The sequence below is a fragment of the Xenopus laevis genome, chromosome 8S (genome assembly GCF_017654675.1).
Source record: "Xenopus laevis strain J_2021 chromosome 8S, Xenopus_laevis_v10.1, whole genome shotgun sequence".
Taxonomy (NCBI): domain Eukaryota; kingdom Metazoa; phylum Chordata; class Amphibia; order Anura; family Pipidae; genus Xenopus; species Xenopus laevis.
In genome coordinates, this window is record NC_054386.1 from 12,685,760 (window position 1) to 12,709,406 (window position 23,647).

At 39.2% G+C, this 23,647-nt stretch overlaps 1 protein-coding gene across 1 annotated transcript; it reads right to left on the reverse strand.

Moving 5' to 3' along the window:
• Positions 1-1,828: 1,828 nt before the first annotated feature.
• Positions 1,829-17,590, reverse strand: pkdcc.1.S (protein kinase domain containing, cytoplasmic homolog, gene 1 S homeolog). Its single transcript, NM_001097762.2, is given in 8 exon segments — positions 1,829-2,119; positions 2,338-2,890; positions 8,004-8,183; positions 8,628-8,732; positions 9,695-9,774; positions 10,579-10,850; positions 14,436-14,558; positions 17,078-17,590. Coding segments are annotated over 7 exon segments (1,350 nt in total). The 5' UTR covers positions 17,570-17,590; the 3' UTR covers positions 1,829-2,119; positions 2,338-2,792.
• Between the last annotated feature and the right edge of the window lie 6,057 nt (positions 17,591-23,647).

A 23,647-nucleotide genomic window follows, 5' to 3' on the forward strand; every position in this document is an offset into this window, starting at 1 on the left:
AGGCCTGGCAAACCGCCCTGCGGCTGAGCAATATCTCCCCTTTCCTGGTTTCGCATGGCACCCCTCTTTGGGGCAACTCATATCTGACACACCTCCGTAATCTCCCTGACTTTGTTTACTGGACCAGGTTCCGTATTAAAACACTAGGTGACCTGTTGGAACTTGGTACCTTTCCATCTCGTCCCCGGTTACAAGAGAGGTTGTTAGGTGTTACTATTGATGAGTTTAGGTATTTGCAATTGAAACATGCGTTCAATGCCCAATTCAGTGGATATACCCCAGTGATACATAAATTTGACATTGAGACTACTCTTCGTCAGGCGTCCTCCTTGAAGTTGGTATCTACCCTATATATACATCTGCAGGAGACAAAGGCCTCTCCCTTCCAATTGGCTCATCGCAGATGGCAGGAAGCTATACCTGCTGTCTCTGAAGATGTCTGGGCAGAAGCCACTGATAATGCTTATAACTTTTTGGTTTCCACTAGGGACCGTTTGATTAATTTTAAAATTTTACATTTCTATTACTACTCCCCTGCTAGATTGCATAGGGTTTTCCCTAATAAATCCTCTGCCTGTCCGCGATGCCATCAACTTTCTGCGACCTTTATTCACATGATCTGGGAGTGCCCGATAATTACAAGGTTTTGGAGGGATGTGGTGAGATGCCTCAGTGATTATTTGGACCTTCCACAGGTGCTGTCCCCGGAGGCGTGCTTACTAGGCGCCGTAGAAGAACTAGTTCCCCGTAGTTACACCAGAATTATGTACAGAACCTTAGTATTTTATGCAAGAAAGGTCATTGTTATGCATTGGATCCAACCCCAACCCCCTACAATTACTCAATGGTCTAATTTGGTTAATTGTATGCTTCCATTAATAAAGTTGACCTATGAAGCCAGAGGGCTTCCCGAAAAGTTTGATAAGGTTTGGGGTCCGTGGGTCGATGTCTTTCCCATGACACCCGTTGCGTAACATCTCTTGGGTCTTTATTATGTGTATTAATATGGTTCCGCTTTCTGTGAGAGGTTCCTATGATATGCTGTGTGTATATGTACATGTGTGCTATTGTAATGCTGCACTGATTTGATGTATAGCCAAGTGTTAAATAAAAACTTTAAAAAAAAAAAAATGTGGATGGGAGTTTGGTTGAAAAAGTTTTAATAAAATGAGAATTATTCTGATTTTAGTAAATTACCCCCTTAATGTATGGAGATCCAGTTTATGGAAAGGTCCCTTATTTGGAAAACCCAAGGTCCCAATCATTCTGGATAATAGGTCCCATACCTGTAACTGTGTGCTTGCAGGTAATTTATTTAAGACAGAATATATTTGGTATGAAAACCAGTTTAAGACTAGAGCTACTTTTGTAAAACACTACTATAAATCACATTGCCAAGTCATTTAACGTGTTTATCTTACTATATTGGCTTAAATGGTATGTCCACGTTAATTACTGCTAAGCATCGGTATGTTGCAGGTGTTCTCTAATTACCTTTCCAGACTTCATATCAGTCTTCCATGTGGGCAAACTATTGCTGGAATACCGAATTCTTGTAATAATGACAGAATTTTCCTACAGATTTCAACAATATTTTCTAGGCTGGCGTGGCTGGAATGTTGCACTTTAATGTTGTTTGTTCTTCGTTACTGTTAGTGAGATAAGCAGTCCTTATTTAGTATCTCTGTAGGAATGTAATTGTCCTGCTATTATAAGACAGTTACTAAGACATAGAACAATGCACCAAAGGGGTCTCAGTAACTTCACGGTTATTGGTAAGTTACAACAGGTGACTATTCAAAAGAAGCAAAAGCACTGCTGAAAAAAGAATAATTTATTTCTATATTTTACAAAAGAATTAAAAATATCTTTCACTGAAAGAACATTTCCCACCTATAAGGCAATAAAACACGATGCACCTATGTATCAAAAGATTCCTTTTCAGCTAGGGCATTATCCTTGAAATATGTTTGGAACATACTTTTCTTTCTGTGGCACTTTGACTTAATTATAAATCTCAGTCAGTAACTGGAAAGCCATAGGGCTCTTACTCACACGCGTTTTTACCTGCGCTCCCCTGCGTTCCGTTTTTCTCCGTTCAGCCGCAGGGGAGCGCAGGAATAGACGCATTTCATTTTTTCAAATGGGGCTGTACTCACACAGGCGCATGTAGGCGCCGAACGCAGGTTGAGACGCAACATGCTGCATTTTTCCTGCGTTCGGCGCCTAAATGCGCCTGTGTGAGTACAGCCCCATTTGAAAAAATTAATGAAATGCGTCTATTCCTGCGCTCCCCTACGGCTGAACGCCGAAAAACGGACCGCAGGGGAGCGCAGGTAAAAACGCTAGTGAGTAAGAGCCCATAGACTGATGGTCGCTGCCTTATTTGAGTAAACTGCGAAGTGTTAGAACTCTTCATTACTTAAAGAATGCAAAGAGAACAAGTTGGACTTAGTAGTGCAGTAATGAGTACAGAGTGGTTTTCTCCATTTCATTTCAGAAATATAGATGAGCTTCTTAAATCCAAGCCACTCCACCATCCTGGTGCCAAATGCACATTAAATAATCAGCCAAGGTCTCCGACATGTTCCTTCCATAACTGACATTGGATCAATCTCCTAATCGGCAATATGGCACCGATTTTTGTCTTCAAGGATTTGTAGCACTTCTGTTTATAAAACAGGAGTCTTGAGAACTTGCTTGGACAGTCCAAATAATTCCATAGCAATGGCAATAAAGCCAATTAGTACTTCAGTGCATCATATAAGCGAGCGTGACTCTTCCCATCAGCATCACTTTTTGAGGTTGCTTGGTTTTTTCATGTAAACACGGGAATTCGCATCAGGGATAAGTTTGTGGGCACTACTGGTGAATGTTGCCATCAGGCGGCCTGCGGAATAAGACAAAATTTATTGTTTAGAGAGAGATCATTTTCAAAAGACAGTCATCATAAAGCAAATTATGAGCAAAACAGCATGTCATTGGTTACGTATGTACTAATAGCTTCTGTTCAAATACTTTACAATGAAACATCTCCCACAAATGAAATGCCACTTGCATGATTCTTAGAAAGCACTAAATATTTCCCCATACTTGCAGCCCTGAGCTAATATACTGTACACTTTGGCAAATATACACAGGTATGGGATCTGTTATCCAGAAACCCGTTATCCAGAAAGCTCCAAATCATGGGAAGTCAGTCTCCAACAGACTTCATTTTAATCAAATAATTCATTTTTTTTTTAAATTGATTCCCTTTTTCTCTGTAATAATAAAACGGAATACCTTGTACTTGATCCCAACTAAGATATGATTAGTCCTTATTAGAGGCTAAACAATCCTATTGGGTTTATTGGAAGTTTAAAATAATTTTGAGTAGACTTGGGGGATTATTTACTAAATTCCAAATTTTTCTGGTCGGAGTTTTAAAGGGGAAAACACCATATTTTTATAAGAAAAATAAAAAACTAAAATTCTTCGAGATTTATTATACCCCGAGGATGCTAAAAGTCAGAATAAGAAATATTCCATCTCAAACCTGCCGAGGTCATGTAGAAGTCAATGGCAGATGTCCCTTCTACAATTGGAAGATATCATGACCTGCTCTGGCTTTTCATGTGATAATCTGAATAAAAATGTTCCCATATTTGCAGCCCCCCCCCCCGTCCTGCTGTAGTACATCCCATAAAGTATCTTCTCAATGTGTTAGTGGCAAAACACTAACAGACATTAAAGGGGTTATTCACCTTCCAAACACTTTTTACAGGGTCTGCGACCCCCCCCTTCCCAGAGCTGCTTTAGAAGGTGAAAAATTACACTTTACACTTCAATATGAGGAAAAACAGTGACACATAGAAAATAAAAAGCAATTGGAAAAAGTCGTTATGTCTGGTGCTCTAGCTGAAAACAACTAGTTGTTTAAAGGTGAACACCCCTTTTAACTGTACTACCCAATGTAATAACATGCTCATTTATACTTTTTGGTGTCTGCGGAGGAGATGTCAGAAATGTACACAATATACAAAGAGATGGGTTATCCTGGGCACCTATTAATCTGTGCATTAACTGGATGCATATGTACAATGTGTTGTACTTTATTTTTACTTTCTATTTAATGCTTTTATATAAACTGTAGACCATATCAAACTGTGCCAGTGTGTTCCCTTTATTCCGTGGGGCCGCTATAGAATTTCCTTCTTGTAAGAGCCCTATACAACAGAAATCCTGCTTCCAGTATTTTCACATTCTAGGCCCTTTTCAATCTAGTTGCCCCCACCCCCTATGTTAGTGGCCCTGCTCATGAAAGCAACTAATTGCACCTAGGAAGCATGTGAAAGTGCACAAACAGGCATTTGGTATCTCTCATGTCATATGAATCTGAATTCTGAACTTGGAATTAAACATGGCTTAAGGGAACAGAAACATAAAAAAAATGAAAGCATTTTAAAGTAATTAACATATAATATACTGTTAGCGTGCACTAGTAAAAACTGCATGTTTACTTCAGAAACACTGATATAGTTTTTATAAATAAGCTGCTGTGTAGCCATGGGATCAAATATTCAAGCTGGAGAAAAGGCACAGGTGACATAGCACATAACACATACGTTCTGTCCCATACAATTGTGTTTTATCTGTTATGTGATATGTAACCTGAGCCTTTTCTCCAGCTTGAATGACTGCCCCCATGGCTACACAGCAGCTTGTTTATATAAACTATAGTAGTACTTATCTGTTATCTACTGTGTATCCTGTGCTTGAATGACTGCCCCCATGGCTACACAGCAGCTTGTTTATATAAACTATAGTAGTCTTTATGAAGCAAACACACAAGTTTTACCAGTGAAGGGCAACACTACATTATAGTTAAAGGAACAGTAACACCAAAAAATTAAACTGTTTTAAAGTAATGAAAATATAATGTAGTGTTGCTCTACACTGGTAGAGCTCATCTGTTTGCTGAACCACTACTATAGTTCATATAAACAAGCTGCTGTGTAGCAATGGCAGAAACTGAAAAAAGACTATATGGCACGGGTTAAAAAGTCGATAACACCATTATGTTCTACAGAGCTTATCTGCTGTGTAACCTGAGCCTTTGAATGGCTGCCCCCATTGCTACACAGCAGTTTATTTATATGAACAATAGTAGTGTGTGTAAACACAGCAGTTTAACAAGTGCAGGGCAACACTGCATTATATTTTATTACTTTAAAACACTTTCATTATTTGATGTTACTGTTCCTTTAAACAGATTGTCACCAAATATCCAGTTTGAGTACAAACAGCCTTACATGGAGATGGACATAGGCCCTGAGATCAGAATCAGCACAGTGAACATATGAACTTTCCAGCTTCTTAGGGCTCTTACACACGGCCGTTCCGACCTGCGCTCCCCTGCGTTCCGTTTGTTGGCGTTCAGCCGCAGGGGAGCGCAGGAATAGACGCAAGTAATGATTTGAAATGGGGCTGTACTCACTCAGGCGCGTGTAGGCGCCGAACGCAGGTTCAGACGCAACATGCTGCATTTTTCCTGCGTTCGGCGCCTACACGCGCCTGAGTGAGTACAGCCCCATTTCAAATCATTACTTGCGTCTATTCCTGCGCTCCCCTGCGGCTGAACGCCAACAAACGGAACGCAGGGGAGCGCAGGTCGGAACGGCCGTGTGTAAGAGCCCTAACATAAGACTCAATAATCTCTCCAGTGGGGACACAAGGTACTTAAAATGCTTTTTCTCTTCAACTTGCCCTATAGCAAAATTAAGTGTTTTGGCATCCAATAAAAGTCTCTAGTTTAATATAACCTATGTGTACGACTCGTATCTGAGAAAGCCATTGTGCCCCCAAAATATTTCTGGGAATAATGGCCAGATAATCATCTAAAGTGCACAAATGTGCTGGAAAATGCTGCTGCCATCTAATTAACTTCACAGCAATTGGAAGCACACGCGGATCAAGATAAACACAATTAATCATTTCTCAAATGGGGATTTAGGGAATAAATTATTTTGTGAACATATTTTTTATAACAAAAAAAATCAGGCATTGTAGTTTAGCATCTTAAGGGCTCTTACACACGGCAGTTTTTGCCTGCGCTCCCCTGCGTTCGCTTTCTTCCGTTCAGCCGCAGGGGAGAGCAGGAGTAGACGCACTCAATTATTCTGAAGGGGGCTGTACTCACACAGACGCATGTAAGCGCCAAACGCAGGTGGGACGCAGCATGTTGCATACAGTGTTGGACTGGGACACCAGGGACCCACCAAAAAACTTAGACCAGGGACCCACTCTCAGTATTATTATTCTTCCACTCCTCACTCAACCTCTATTCTCCTAGTCTCTTTTCTTTACATACTATAATCTATTATTCCATATATTTAGCCTCTTTGTTCTCATCGAAATAAGGAATGACCAGGAAATAGGCCAAATGTTTAGTAGTACGAGGGCCCACTGACACCTGGGCCCACCGGGAGTTTTCCTGGTTTCCCTGTGAGCCAGTCCGACACTGGTTGCATTTCACCTGGGTTTGGCGCATACATGCGTCTGTGTGAGTACAGCCCCCTTCACAATAATTGAGTGCGTCTACTCCCTGCGTCTGAACGGAAGAAAGCAAAACGCAGGGGAGTGCAGGCAAAAAGGTCCGTGTGTAAGAGTCCTAAATCACACAGATATCTATCTGAAAGGTTAGAAAATCCTGTTAGATGTATTGGCACTGGAATGTGACCTGAAACATTAAATAATGAATGCAGGAGACATTATTTTCAGATACACTTTCCTGCTATGAAGATGCATTAAAGGGGCATTAAAATATTCCAAATCCTATTTTATCACATTAGTCAAGCAAAATAAACTTTAATTACACTGTATAAAGTATTTGAATCTTGTTTCCATCAGTCTGGGAATTCATAATTATAGCCACCAGGAAGGAGCCATTTTGTGGACACTGTTATTAAGACAAGCCTTGTATCATCTCAAAATCTTGTTTGTGCAACAAAATGAGGGAACTGGTGTTGATTCCAATGCACTGGTTACAGAATTAAATGGTAAAGAGAACGGGGGAACGTGGGAAGAGCAGTGACATCTAGGAAGTGTTGAATGGAAAGTGAAAGTAATTGCCTGCCCCGCCTCTATGCCTAGGCATAGAGGAGGGGCAGGCAATATTTGATTGACAGCTGAGATTTTTAAACAAGTTTACAACAGCTATGAATACATTTATAAAAAAAAGAATTTGGATTTCATGTTTAATTTGAAAAGGACTTTTATTATACAGATTTTAATGTCTGGGTGACAGGTGCGCTTTAAGATAACATGATATTCACCTTCATGAGAGAAGGAAAAAAGAAACCCCACCAATAGTTATGATTCTAAAGTTGTCCAAAAAATTCTAAAAAATGATGTACCACAATTATTTAATGACAATAGTTCCTAAGGAATTATAATAAGATTTATAAAGTGCCAGTGCCGCTATAAATTCATCCAAAGATAGAAAAATTCATTATTTAAGTAAAGTGAAGTGCAATAATTTAGAATATTAGACCCAAAAAAGATTTTGATTTGGTTTAAAATTTTTTTTTTTTTTTTATAAAAAATGACCAAACATGGTAGTGGGTTAAAAAAATGCAGTCACAATGATATTCACCTTCCTAATACAACCCTAAGATCAGGGATGGTAAAAAGCTGCTCCTGGTAACTTTAAGAGACAAATTTCCGGTAATTATACCAGATATTTAGCTTTTCTAGTGCAAAGAGCGCAACTGTGATGCGCCCACCCCACTGCACCCCTGCCAGTTCTGTTTAGGTAAGTGTCAGTGACGAGGGGGAGGGGCTTGAATAGCCCCTGTCTATGATCATTTATTGGAACTAAACATCTTAAACATTGTTTCTTTGGTTTTCTTGTATATAACACTTCCAGTATGCAAAACTGTAGACTTAGGGGATGCATTTATACTGTACATCCAATACCGAGGCATAAAGTTCAACTATTGAGCTAGAAGAAATCTTCTTACCTGTCCATGTTCTTTGATGACCAATGACAAAGTGGTGACAGTTTGGATTCTTGCTACAGAACTCGGCAGCCTCTTCTGAATTGTGCACAGACAGCGCGCACCCTCTGTGATTGTAGGAGGGCCAACATCTGAAGTCGTCATTGGTTTCATTTAGTCTGTATCCCTCTATCAGCATGTAGTCTGCAACACGGCAAAAATAGAGAATATGTCATTATTTCGGACTGATACCCACAAATGCTCACGCTCAGTACCACTTGGAGGGATGAGCATGTTGTTCTTTTCTTTACTGCCATCTATTCACATTTTACATTTTAACCTCAATGGACTACCACAATTTAGAGACATATATTTTGAAAAAGAAAATTATTTGTAGAAGGGTTGAACTACAACTGGTCTAAGCTTTTACTTAGTCCTATTAAAAGACAAATGAAGCCCCAAAAAACACTAGATATTCTACATCCAGTCCTATACCTAACAGGAGAACCCCATTTGGCTGATGAATGGTGCAGATAGGGGCATTTAAAAGGCTCAGTGTGGCATATCCCCCAAAAAGTTGTTCTTTACAGGAAAACAAGATAATTAATGAGAAGGCACTAATGTTATAAATAGATTAAAGCAAGATACCTTTCAAATATAGCAGCCTCCTCCGATGGTTCATTCCCGATTTGTACAGCTTCAAAACATTCTGGAAAGCTTCCAGGGTCTCATTAATGCCATAGCTCAAGTCCCCTGCAAAGAGAGAAAAAAAATCCATCAGATGCCTCTACATTTCCCGTATTAGTTTACAATGACACCGATATCTGCTAATCCAATCAATTTAAATGATAAGCAGCTCATTGCAGGGATGAATTACAACAAGCACAAAAGCACCTCCGCCTATACTTTAAGGGGCATATTTATCAAGGGTCGAATATCGAATTGAAAAAAAAAGTCGAAATTCGAATTCAAAAGGACCAACCGAAATTAAGTTGAAGTTTTTTTTTTTGGTCCATTTTCGATCAAATAGGTCCGTATTCGGCAGAATTCAAATCGTACGAATCGAAAGAATAATGCATTCAATTGAATTTGATTCAAAGCAAAAAACTTAAACAAAAAAAAAAGGTCCCCCATAGGCTAAAACAACAATTCGTCAGGTTTTAGATGGCGAATGGGTGAAGTCGAATTTTTAAAGAGACAGTACATGATAAATTCCGATATTTGAATTTTTTTCAAATGCGAATTGAATTTGGACTATTCCCTAGTCGAAGAACACAACAAATAGCCCGACATTCCAATTTTTTTTCATTCGAAAATTCACCTCGACCTTTGAGAAATCTGCTCCTAAATGAATGCATTTAGCAAAAAAATAAAAAATAAAATAAGATTTAACTTCCTAACAAGAAGAAGAAAAATATATCAAGCTAAATTCTGAATGTTTTACTCAATAAGTTAAATTCTTTTTCTCTGTCACAGTTTATAACTGAGAAGCAAGCCCACAATTCTACTTATTAATACATAACAGGCCATTCCAACAACCACAACCAGTGCGAAGAGATCCTACAGGAGAATGGAATTCTCAGCACGGCAAAAGAAACAACGCCACTGCAATTTTAAAACAGGCCTTGAGATATTTCTCAACTACAGATCCCATAAAGGAAGCAGAAAGCAACAGACTTTTCCTATTCTGGCACACACATTGAAGGATTACAGACCTGTGGCATTCATAATGTCCAAGAGAAGAGGCTGCAAAGCAGGAGGCGCTGCATGCGGGAGCAGATATGTGAAGAAAAACCTAAAACAAAAATAATCCAGCATGAGTTACTTTTACTTCAGTCAGCAGACATCATTCATTTCACCTTAGAGTTAGAGGCTGCTATAACATGCTTCACAAATGCATACGGTTAAAGGGATACCGAAAATGTTTTTTTCAAAACGCATCAATTAATACTACTGCTCCAGCAGAATTCAGTTTCTCAAAAGAGCAGATTTTATTTATATTTAATTTTGAAATCTGACATGGGGCTAGACATTTTGTCAGTTACCCAGCTGCCCCCAGTCATGTGACTTGTGCTCGGATAAACTTTAGTCACTCTTTATTGCTGTACTGCAAGTTGGAGTGATATCAACCCCCCTCCCCCCCCCAGCAGCCTAACAACAGAACAATGGGAAGGTAACCAGATAGCAGCTCCCTAACACAAGATAACAGCTACCTGGTAGATATAAGAACAACACTCAATAGTAAAATCCATGTCCCACTGAGACACATTCAGTTACATTGAGAAGGAAAAACAGCAGCCTGCCAGAAAGCAGTTCCATCCTAAAGTGCTGGCTCTTTCTGAAAGCACATGACCAGGCAAAATGACTCGAGATGCACCTACACACTGATATTACAACTTAAAAAAAAATACACTTTCTGGTTCAGGAATGACATTTTATATTGTAGAATGAATTATTTGCAGTGTAAACAGTATAATTTAGAAATAAAAAACACATCATAAAAATCATGGATCAGACAGAATCCCTCTAATGCTGTTACCCAGCATATAAAAAGAATTTCAATTTAGGCGACAACAAAGCTACTGTGTTACTCATATACCTGTATGCATTGAAGAGGTTCCTTTTTTCATTGATGCCAGTGCATCTCCCAGCACGGGAGCACCTGACAGCAAATGTCCTGGATGGAAATTCAAGAGTACAATCCTTGTCCGTGTTGCACTCAAGCTCCTCCATTGTGGCATCATCTATATCTGTTACTTTCAGGTTTTCATCAACCAGGACAAACTGCCTTGGCTGAAAATCCAGGAGGGCAATAGATCCCATGGGAGAGTTGGCTAGATAATGCAGTAAATTTACCAGTTCTAGGCAAATCTGAAAAAAATATATAGAAATTAAGCAAAGTTAGTACTCCATAGATGAAACTGTTGTAATGCTAAAATAAACTGAGTACTGTTCTAAAAAAATTGAAAGGATAACAAAGGCTTAGGCAAAGCAACAAGCAAATGTTTAATTGTATGTCTATGCAGCAATTTAAATGATTCCTGTTCTTGTGGTCACAGTCAGGAAATATTGGGTTAGACATTCATGGCAGTTTTGGCATATGTATATGAGACACTAGGCTCAAGGTTAAAGGAACAGTAACACCAAAAACTGAAAGTGTATCAAAGTAATTCAAATATTATGTACTATTGCTCTGCACTAGTGGTGTGCTTGCTTCATAAAGACTACTATAGTTTATATAAACAAGCTGCTCTGTAGCCATGGGGGCAGCCATTCAAGCTCGAAAAAGGGAGAAAAGGCATAGGTTACATAGCAGATAACAGATAAAACACAATTGGACAGGGATTATCTGTTGTGTGCTATGTGACCTGTGCCTTTTTTTCTTTTTTTCTAGCTTTGAATGGCTGCCCCCATGGCTACACAGAAGTTTGTTTATATAAACTATAGTAGCCTTTCTGAAGCAAACACACAGCTTTTGCCAGTGCATGGCAACACTATATTATATGTAAATTACTTTAAAATGCTTTCATTTTTAGGTGATACTGTTCCTTTAAAGCTTTAGATCAGCTGATACAAGCATATCTGGCACATTCATTTGTGTCTGGAACACTACTCATTAGGGTAAGGACACACGGGCAGATTCGGGGAGATTAGTCGCCCCAGCGACATATCACCTCTTCTTTGGGGCAACAATCTCACAAGGAAACTTCAGGCGTCTTCGTAAAATGAAGCACCAATCTGCCGTGTGTCCTTACCCTTAGTCTTAGCTTGGGTAATAGGAAGGAATATATAGCAAATATACTACAGGGATATACTGAAAATGTCTCCAGATGTTATGGTCCCACTAGTGGGGTTGTCTGTTTTTCTTTAATATATATATATATATTAATATATCCTTGATAAAGGTCCCCAGGTGGGACCGAAACGTTGGACACAATGCTGTGTTAAATAAAAGCACGTTTTGATTCATCTACAAATGAGTGTGCTGATCCCTTTATCATATATATATATATATATATATATATATATATATATATATATATATATATATATATATATATATATAGATATATATATAATACACAAAAGCCATGAATATCTTGTAAATTATATCCTTATAAACGGTGACTAGTGATGTCATCAGTTATAAACGGTGAGTAGTGATGAAATTTCTGTCACATGACTCACTGAAATTTGTGTATTATAATAAATAAAGTACCCCCAGTTGTAAAATATGAGGATATTAGAAGTTACCTCGGAGTTCCATGACCTGTATAAAAACACTCGGCCTTCGGCCTCGTGTTTTTATATGGTCATGAAACTCCTCGGTAACTTTTAATATCCTTATATTTTACAAGAGGGGGTACTTTATTCACTATATATTTACATACTGTTTGAAAAAAAAAAAAAACACCGGTCCTTCAAGTTCATCCTTGCCCAAGCAAATCCTCATTTCTAGTTGATAAAGAGAAAGGCGAAAGGAAACCTCATTCTGAAAATACCCCCCATGTTGCACCTGAATTTCAATATGTTACTAAGATTATTAATATCTGTACGCCTGCATATTCTAACTTTCTTAAAATGCAGCCAGCCATTCTTTAAAGGACCAATAACAGTAATTCTTTTTTAAAAAAATGTGTTTCTTTTTAACGGAAAAAAAAAAAAACACCAACACAGTTTAAACTTTTAATTCGCAAAGCTTTTATTAAGAAATGACTTACCGATTATCTGCATGTGCTCCTCTTCTGAAACAATGACAGGGCGACGATCCATCGTGCGGCGCTCGATTTCTCCTCCCTGGCGGTCTCCTATTGAAGGCAGGGAGGAGAAATTGATCGATGCACGATGGATCGCCGCCGTGTCGTCGTTTTAGAAGAGGAGCGCATGCAGAGAATCGGTAAGCAATTTCTTAATAAAAGCTTTGCAAATTAAAAGTTTAAACTGTGTTGGTGGGTTTTTTTTTCCCGTTAAAAATAAACGATTTTTTGTTACTGGTCCTTTAAGACCTTCTGTGACGGCAAGGAATCTGCATACATGTAGCATTTGTCTTTATTCTGAAAAGAGGTTGTTCACCTTTGAATTAACTTTTAGTATGGAGTAGAGAGTTATATTCTGTGACGATTTACTTTAGATTTTCATCTATTATTATGATTGTTTTTTCAGTTATTTCGCTTTTTATTCAGCAGCTCTCCAGTTGCATCTGGTTGCTAGGGTCCAAATTACCATAGCCACCATGCACTGCTTTGAATAACAGATTGCAATATGAATAGAGGTCTGAATAGAAAGATGATTAATAAAAAGTAGCAATAACAATACATTTGTAGCCTTGTTTTTAAGATGGAGTGAGTGACCCCCCCATGTGAAAGCTGGAAAAGAGTCATTAGAAGAAGGCAAATAATAAAAAAAAATGAAGGGCAGTTGAAAAGTTGCTAAAAATTTGATATTCTATAAATATACTAAGGGGCCGATTCACTAAATTCGAGTGAAGGATTCGAAGTAAAAAAACTTCGAATTTCGAAGTATTTTTTGGGCTACTTCGACCATCGAATGGGCTACTTCAACCTTCGACTACGACTTCGAATCAAAGGATTCGAACTAAAAATCGTTCGACTATTCGACCATTCGATAGTCGAAGTACTGTCTCTTTAAAAAAAATTTTGACCCCCTACTTCGGCAGCTAAAAGCTACCGAAGTCAATGTTAGCCTAGTCAATGTTAGCCTATGGAGAAGGTCCCCATAGGCTTTCCTAGGTTTTTTTGATCGAATGATATTCCTTCGATCGTTGGATTAAAATCCTTCGAATCGTTCGATTCGAAGGATTTAATCGTTCGATCGAAGGAATAGTCCTTTAATCGTACGATCGCAGTATTTGCGCTAAATCCTTTGACTTTGATATTCGAAGTCGAAGGATTTTAATTCCTAGTCGAATATCGAGGGTTAATTAACCCTCGATATTCGACCCTTAGTGAATCAGCCCCTAAATGTTAACTTAAAGGTGAACAACCCATTTAAGATACTGCCTGCAAACCATCTATGTGCTATATGCCACAACTGGATCAGATTTCCCCCTAGCAGCCTGCGGCTACATTCAGTTGCAAATTCCAGGCGAAAAACCAATATATATAGATATACTATACAGCTGTATGAAGGACACATGCTTAATCAAGTCTATCTAGTAAATCCCTATCTGCTTTTTGCTGTAGGCCTTTAAAATGTGAATTGCAAATACCAGAATTGCTAATGTGGTCTAGGGGTGGGATGCATTGAAATACAGTGTGTTTGCTAATTCCTTTTGCTGGGGGGGGATTCATGAATTCATTAACCCATTAACAACTGGAGGGACTTGCATGACCAAAGATGTCAATTCAGCACCTCATCCAGCAGCTATGAGGTTAATATTAATCAGCATGGAGCCTGAGACCTGTTGGAACAATTGTCATTGTCTTGTTTTCTTACTTTAAATCTCTTCTCCCAGGGGGTCTGCAGAAGCTGAATCATCTCTAGGGGAGATCCCAGTTCCAGCATAGCTGTGACCCTAAAGTTAGGAGCCAGGCTATTCTCGTAGCAATGTCCATGCAACTGCAAAGGAGAAAAGACGCATTTCAATGATAAAACACGTGCCTGCATAGTTGAATGTGGATTTAGAACATCACTGCCAATTAAAAAGCAATTAAGATATTAGCATTATGTCTAAATGTGGTTTGCTGAACAATACTATAGGCCAGGTGTGCTCCAGCCCCCTGGTGTTATTTAGAGAAATATGGTAACTGGATCACCCCATAATGGCAATAACACATTTATGTCTAAGTGACATAAACGGAAAGGCCTGACACTGCCAGGACTGGAGCTTTTCAACCCAAAAGTCAGTAGAAAGCAGCAGGACTAAAGGACATGGTGGGCAAAATGCTAGAAAAAATCTCCCCATGTACTTTTGCCTTAAAATGTAACTATATTTGCCTTAAATTCCTATAAATGATCAGAAAAACATATTTCTATGTGTTCTTCTACGTTGGGATTCTTGTTTAAAGGGATCCTGTCATCGGAAAACATGTTTTTTTTCAAAACGCATCAGTAAATAGTGCTACTCCAGCAGAACTCTGCACTGATAACCATTTCTCAAAAGAGCAAACAGATTTTTTTTATATTCAATTTTGAAATCTGACATGGGCTAGACATTTTGTCAATTTCCCAGCTGCCCCTGGTCATGTGACTTGTGCCTGCACTGTAGGAGAGAAATGCTTTCTGGCAGGCTGCTGTTTTTCCTTCTCAATGTAACGGAAGGAGTCTCAGTGGGACATTGGTTTTTATTATTGTTATCTTGTGTTAGGGAGCTGCTATCTGGTTACCTTCGCATTGTTCTTTTGTTTGGCTGCTGGGGGGGGGGGTGATATCACTGCAACTTGCAGTACAACAGTAAAGAGTGATTGAAGTTTATCAGAGCACAAGTCACATGACTTGGGGCAGCAGGGAAATTGACAATATGTCTAGCTCTAGCCCCATGTCAGATTTCAAAATTGAATATAAAAAAATCTGTTTGCGCTTTTGATAAACGGATTTCAGTGCAGAATTCTGGTGGAGCAGCACTATTAACTGATTCATTTTGAAAAAACATTTTTTCCCCATGACAGTATACCTTTAAGTGCTTCTATAAGACAGCTGCTTCGTACACTTTATTCTCCTGAGACTCTGTCTTGTGGGCAAACTGGACTGAGACATGACAGACTAAATAGATGTCATAAATAGATATAATGGAAGAATCGTGTCATTTTATTGCAGGTAATATGAAACGCCACATGCCTGATGCCACTCACTTTTTCATTATTTAAATGTGTCAGGCAAAACATCCAATTTGCCTATTGTCTATTTCTTGCTAAATAGATGTTGTTCTTGTGTAACCGGCTTTATTAATTGATATTACCAGTGTTTCAGTCACATCATGTTATACAGATAAAATAACTCCAAAAGCACTATATATATCTTTTTACATTGCTGTATTTATAACATGCTAGAGCTCTAGGGCCCTGGAATCATAATGCATTGCACAGTGTTTAAGCCAGGACACATAGGGGTCACTTTACACCTTCAGCTCAGTTTTTTCTATGGGATAATATTTTGCCTTCTGACCCAGATAAAGTGGGTTATTCCTGGTCTGAGCTACATAAAAGAACTTAAATACCCTTGTTATTTACGAAACTGCAAATGCCAAGAACCTGAAAAATTTGTGTTTTTAGTATAAAATCCAAATTTTTAGTGGAAAATTTTTTTTTTAGGGACTATATTATATCCAGAGGATGAAAAAAGTCCAAATCCGAAAATCCGGCATCTCAGACCTGCCGTGGTTGCATATAAGTCAATGGGAGAAGTCCCAAAGATTTGTTGATCTGTGCTGAGTTTTGTGCAATAATCCGAAGATTTTGTGGTTTTTCGGGCAAAAATCCACAAAATCTACGCAAAAGTGTATTAATAAATAAGCAGAAAAAGGGGAGTTTTTTTTCAGAAAATTTTGAAATAAATTCGGACATATGGGCCTCTTAGTGTAGTCCCTGGTATTTCAGGTACACAGAGACCCAAATAGCCCCCCACAGGCCCACTAAATGTGTCTATGGCATGTTTGTCATTCATCCAGCCAATGGTATATCTGTAGAAATAAGTCAAATCAACTGGACTTGCTGTCCAAAAAACCCCCACAGCAGTTGATTTGACTTACTGTATTTATACAGATATGTCTATTGCATCTTACAGCAGCCCCTGTGGCATATGCCAGAAAGCCCAGATTGCCAGTCACAGCCCATCATGTATCTATATATACAAGTCATATACCTTACACGTGACACCAGGCTCCAAGTGAAGCTGTGCTTAAAAGTGAATGGGGGTTAAAGTGAAAATCTTAAGGGCAACTAGAAGCTAAAGAGTAATTAAGCATTCCTTGTCAGTTATTATAGAATAGACAATGATAAAGCAGCCAATCATTTTCTGGTCACAGTATTGCAGAAATACTTCTGTGCTCTATGCAATTGGTCTCTTTTAAAAGCTGCTAATGTCCAGTTTCTTGTTGCGTCAGTTCCGCTAATGTCGCTTTACACAACTGATGCTCTTACCGTAATGACGCCCGGGTGGCGCAAGGTCCGGAGCAGAGTGACCTCCTTGTGGAGTTTGTAAGTGGCGAGAGAGCGGCAGCCAGCGGGGTCGCCGTAGCGTCTGACGCAGCGAGTCACATCGTTGCCCTCATTGTGCACAGACTTGAGAGCGATCTCCTTCCCGTTGCGCAAAGTTCCCTTGTGAACAAGTTTAGTGAATCCGGAGCCCACGTACTGGAGGCCAGTGACATACGTGAGATCCTCGCAGCCTAAGAAAGTCCCTGTCCGACCCATTATGTCCCCGGGCAGCAGCAGCTCATCTGCCCCCGACCCCCCCAGAAGAGAAGAGAGAAAGAGGAGCAGATCCCGGCGACTCTCCAGGATTTCCCTGTGCAGCTCGGCCTGGCGCTCAGATCTCACAAATGATTTGCGGCTTGGGGGTCGGTGGAAGAGCAGAGAAAACACAGACAGCACAGAGACTGCAGCTCCGCACAGGATAATGGTGTTCTTCATCACTGCCGACCCTTCTCTCCTCTGTCCTTTACTGTAAATGAATCATTAGCTGAGGAATGTCGGCTCTTGTTTGGATAGTGGGACCAAGGGACTCACATTAAGGAGTGGCTTTATTATCCCATTATTCCCATACCTGACTGACAGCTCTCAGCTAAGCGGAGTCACTCGCCTCACTGCTGCCCCCTAGTGGGCGCTATTAGCGCTGCTTTGTTATCACACAGAGGAAGGTGGAAGTCGAACCAGCTAAGAGATCATGTGCTTCCCAGTGTCAGACTGGGACACCAGGGGCCCACCCAAAAACCTTAGACCAGAGGCCCACCAAAGAACCATAGACCAGGGGCCCATTTTCAGTACTATGATTCTTCTTCTCCTCACTCAACCTCTATTCTCCTAGTCTCTATTCTTTACATACTATAATCTATGATTCCATCTATTTAGCCTCTTTGTTCTCAAAGAAATAGGGAATGGCCATGAAATAGGCTAAATATTTAGCAGCACAAGGGCCCACTGACACCTGGGCCCACCGGGACTTTTCCTGGTATCCCGGTGGGCCAGTCCGACACTGTGTGCTCCTGTAGCTTCAGCCCAAATCCTTGTAGTCTCTGAGGCCTCACAATGTTTGGGTTCTGAGGCAACAACCATGCAATTCTACAACTGCCTCTCTACTAAGATTTAAAACAGGGTCCTGGATTTTCAGTTACACAGAGACAGGAACATTGACTACTATGGCATCTTACAACACAGCCGTGGGTTGTCAGCAGGTTTTGCATGCTCTGTGGAACAAATCATTAGGGTTAAAGGCACAGGGGGAACTGAAATACTTACTGCTGTCTTAAAGGGGTGGTTCACCTTTAAAGTTCACTTTTAGTATGGTATAGAATGGTTCAGTCTAAGCAACTTTTCAGTTGGCCTTTTTTTTTAAATTGTTTATTGTTTTTGAATTATTTGCCTTCTTCTGACTTTTTTTCTAGCTTTCACTGACCCCATCTAAAAAAGAAATGTTTGGGAAGGCTACAAATTGACAGTTAGTTACTATTGTTACTAACTAAAATACTTACTACTGTCTGAAAGAGGTGGTTAATCTTAAATTTAGTTTAGTTGCCCAGGGACAAATCTCCTCTTCATCAGGCGACTAATCTTCCCTAAATGTCTTCCCGCCAACTAGAATGTCACGTCACAAGGAAACTTTGGGCGACTTCGGAAATCCGAATCGATCTGAGTGCCATCTTGCTTTCAATTTGCATTCTAGCTGGCGTGAAGGCATTTAAGGGAAATTGGTCGCAAAAAGAAGAGCCAATTTGTTGCTGGGCAACTAATCTCCCCCAGTAGCCACGTCTGCCACCACCCTTAAATTAACTTTTAGTATGTTATAAAATGGTTAATTCTAAGCAAATTTTCATTTTCTCTTTTTTATTGTTTTTGAATTATTTGCCTTCTTTTTCTGACTCTCTCCAGCTTTCAAATGGGGGTCACTGACCCCATCTAAAAAAGAAATGCTTGGGAAGTCTACAAATGTATAGTTATTGTTACTAACTAAAATGCTTACTAAGTTACTACTGTCTTAAAGAGGTGGTTCACCTTTAAGTTAAAGTTATACAATGGTTAATTCTAAGCAGCTTTTCAGTTGGTCTTCATTTTTTTCTTTATTATTATTTTTGAATTATTTGCCTTCTTTTTCTGACTCTCTCCAGCTTTCAAATTGGGGTCACCGACTCCATCTAAAAAAGAAATGCTTGAAATATATAGTTATTGTTACTTTTTATGGCTCATCTTTCTATTCAGGCCTTTCCTATTCATATTCCTGCCTCTCATTCGTATCAGTGCATGGTTGCTAGGGTAATTTGGGCCCTAGCAACTGGATTGCTGAAATTGAGTTGCTGAACACAAAGTTAAATAGCTAAAAAAACCACAAATAATAAACAATGAAAACCAATTGTTACCAATAGTTATTTAGCTTTTCGTTCAGCAGCTTTCCCATTTGGTATTTTAACAGCTATCTAGTTGCTAGGGTGCAACAGGATAGCTGGCCCTAGCAACCAGACAGTAGTTTGTGAAGAGGAAGAGAGGAGTGTCTGCATACAAAGAAAAAGAATTAAAAAGTAACAGTAACATTACAACGATAGCCTCACAAAGCAATAATTCTTAGCTGCTGCACAAGTTGATGCAGTGGGGGGGGTTACCCCTTTTATTATGCCACTGGTATCATACTGGTGGCATAATAAAAGGGGTAACCCCCCAAATGCATCAACTTGTGTGTGTGCGGATCCATATTTTGTTAGGGGACCCTGCCAGGTCGACGGAGAGCCAGAACCACCAGTGCAGAGAAGTGTATTACAGGGGTTGCGGTGAATTATCAAATTCAATCACCTTTGGCTTAGGCCTGATCTTTCCTGCTTGTCTGCCTCTATCCCATTTGCTTCTAATGTAACCTGCATCTTACAGGAGTAACCTGGATCAGTGAGGGAAATCTGGAAATTATATTTGAGAAATGAGGTTTTTGGGGTAAACCTATATTTTTGCATTTTTACCCCACAAAAAAAGCAGTCAATGTGTTGATTTTTAATTAGCTGAAGTTACCCACAGGACTATTTGTATGCGCTAACTTCATTTTGGGGCCTCTAAACGCCAGATACTTTGGTAAACCTATGCACAATGGGCACTGAACTGTTTGGAGGACCCCTGGCAACCATATTTAGGGTGCTTTTTCTTGGTATGTAGTGATACATGGGCGATATAATGCTGGAAAGTTGAAGCTTTAAAGCAATTTTCAGATATTTCACCAAAACCGACATTTTTGGGAAAGCCTTGCGACTCAGTAGTTTGGAGCAGAAAGGCATGGGTATCCATTTTAGATTCGGTAGAATGTAAACCCATGCACAATGGGCACTGAACTGTTTGGAGGACCCCTGGCAATCATATTTAGGTTTCTTTTTCTTGGTATGCATTGATACATAGGCGATATGATGCTGGCAATTTGAAGGTTTGAGGCATGTGGTTTAGTTTTTGACAGAAGATCCTATAATACAATCAAATCAAGGTTGATTTGTGCGAACCGAAAATGTCATAAGCTGATGCACCATGACCATGGAAAGCATACAATTCATTGGTAGCTCCTCTCTACCTCTTGTGTATAGCCAACCAAATTTGTTTTGGCAATTTATCCTGCAGGCAAATTAACTGGTCAGCCATAATATGCCACCTGGATGATAAAGCACTAATAGCTCTGGCAATCAAAAGTGCAAAAGTCATAACAGACTTTCAGAAGTTGCATATGCCCTTTCATTTTGAATGAAATCATGCATTACAGATGGTGATTTCAGATCTGTGGCAAGTATTTAATTGATGTAAGAATGATAGATTAGCTTTGGTTGGCTGTTTGTATATATTGTGCTCTTCAGATTATTCTACTTAAGTCTAGCCTGGAAGACCAATAAAAGATATGTAATAAAGCGATGGTAGGGTGCAAATGCTGGACACAAGGTCACCCATTTCGATTAGAAGAAAAGAGGTTCCACCTAAATATTGGGAAGGGTTTTTTTTTTACAGTTAGAGCTTTGACGATGTGGAATTCTCGCCCTGAATCAGTGGTACAGGCTCATCAGAAAATCAATACAGAATCAATATAGGATTGGAGGACTCTGCCTACTCTGTATCATGTACACTATCAAAAACTTTGTTTTCAGAAGTCGCCCAAAGTCTATAAGTTACTAGTGAGGTGTAAGAGGGCTCAGTTGGATTGAGCAGGTTCCATACTACTCAATCCGACAATGTGGCTATTGAGTTCATCAGTTTCAACCTTTAGGACACTGGACTGATCATAAAGCTGCCGGTCTCCAAGCTGTAGGTGGCTAGTATGGATGTCTATTGATCATTGGTTGTATATATGTGCAAATCTTTTTGAGTAATTGCCTATGGCACAGAGTAGAGGGAAAGAGGAGCAATTTATTTATAATGGTTATTTCCCTGACTCCAACATTTAAGTAGACTGCTTTAATATTTGCAACAATATATTGAGCAAATAAATATAAGAACAAAAAAAAAAGTTCAGCCCTCAGCAGGGGGGTATCTTTTCTTTCGGATCTATACAAGGAGATTGATGTGTCATTTGAATAACCAGATTGCTTCTTTTAAAACCCGAAATCATTCGCTAAAAATATTACCCCACAACTCAGTAAGAGATGATTAGTCATATTACCAACACAGAGGTTGTAAATATTAAACATTATCTTGTGTTTAATGCTAAATTATCTTAAGTGTTTTTCCAACAAAGGGGTCTATTCTTTGTGATCTACCCCCTTGGCAGCAAAGAGTTGCAAATGTATGAAAACAGCACTGAAATAACAGTCCTGTTCTGAATATTCAACATAATTCTGAATACTAATTGTGACATATTAAGCACTTTAAAAACAAACATGCAGCAGTATGAACATGTGAATGCTTTGAATCTTAACAATTAGCCTAAATTTCATCTTCTTCCTTTCTAAACTGTTTAATTGCAAGCTAACAATGCTATTCAACAGGGAATTAAAATGAGTGGTCCATTTGTTGCTTCCCGCATTCTTAGTAAACCCAAAGGCTTTGAAAAAACCGCCTGTAGGAGAGTTCGAAAATGTTCAATATGATCTCAGGGGCTCTAGGCAGTCCTACTAATTATTTATATACATATTGTGTTGAAATGAGCTACACTACAAAGATAGACTATGTCTGATTACTTAAAACATTTATAGTAGTAATATAGTAGAATAGTAGTTGTTCTTATTGTTAGGTTCTTTCCAAACAGAAAATAATTGTGCACGCACTCCTGCAGCCACATCGGTTAGAGGTAAAACTTGAAGCTTCATTTCATCTTGTTAAAAGAAAAGCGTCCTAACGCTTATTTTCTTTGGACACATTACCCAAGCTACGGGTTTGGGGCACGGCACCAGGCCATCCGGTCTACTTGGTGAGTGTAAGCTCTGCTGACTATTATACTGTTCAAACTTCTAATTGGTTGTACACAAAAGTGCCGGACCTGGGGTTTGTACACCCAGGTCAATCTTTCTACTCGGTAAACTATTACCTGGTAGTTTCGTCACTACTAATGTTAAGCACAACTAACTATAGTTAGTGCTTTAGAACCTCAGATATAATTTAATAGAGTCGGATTGGAGCCAGCTGTTTTTCTCCTCTTTCCAAACAGAGCAATAGAAATATTGTGAGCTATGTTTCAAGTGTAAGTGAGAAGATAATACTCTGACAAAGTCTGTGTAAACTAAGAGCTTTAGTGAATGAATGGATAGCAAAGCCATGTCTAGAAAGTGAACAGCATCCTCACAATGTAAATAGTAATCAGCCGCACTTACCCCAAGCACCCCAATCTAGCACTGAGGAGACAAAGCCCTGATTTACTTGAGAGACTCACTAATTTTCTATGATTTGCTGCTCTAGAAAATCTGGCACATTTGTTTCAACTTGTGGAAGTGAAAAAATTTAATTGCCTTTCCGCCCCAATGGATAAGACTGATTTTTTCCTGTGCTAAGCACTTATATGCATTATTGTGAATACAGGAAGATAAGGGTCTAAGAAATTGATTTTTTTTTGCCTTCTGCAGGACAATGGCATGCAGCATAGTAGGATTTTGTAGCAGAAGAAAAACAATAAGTACAAATGATGTGTTTGAAGATGCACCAACAAAATAATAATTAAAGTAAGTGTTCTCTCTCTCTCTGGAAAATAAATGCACAATGGATGCACCCAAGCCTATCAAGAAATAAAAGCCAGTATGAGTTTTCTGGATACAAGAGGAGCAAATGATTTGAGCAAGTTAGCTCTTAGGGCAAGGCCAGACGTGGCGTTTTTATGTTGCAGCTATACTGAAGCTCAACCACAAGCACAGGCAACAAGCAGCACCAGCCTAGCCAGGAAAAACAGCTTTTTTAAAAAAACATTGAGAAGTGCATGTTGGGAAAAGAATCCTATGTGCTGAAAAACACATGAAAAACTAATGTTGACGGTCGCATGTGGTTTCAGTAGCGTATTTACGCCTGACTGTTCTTTTTTAAAAACGCAACATAAAAACGTTAAATAATGCCAACAGA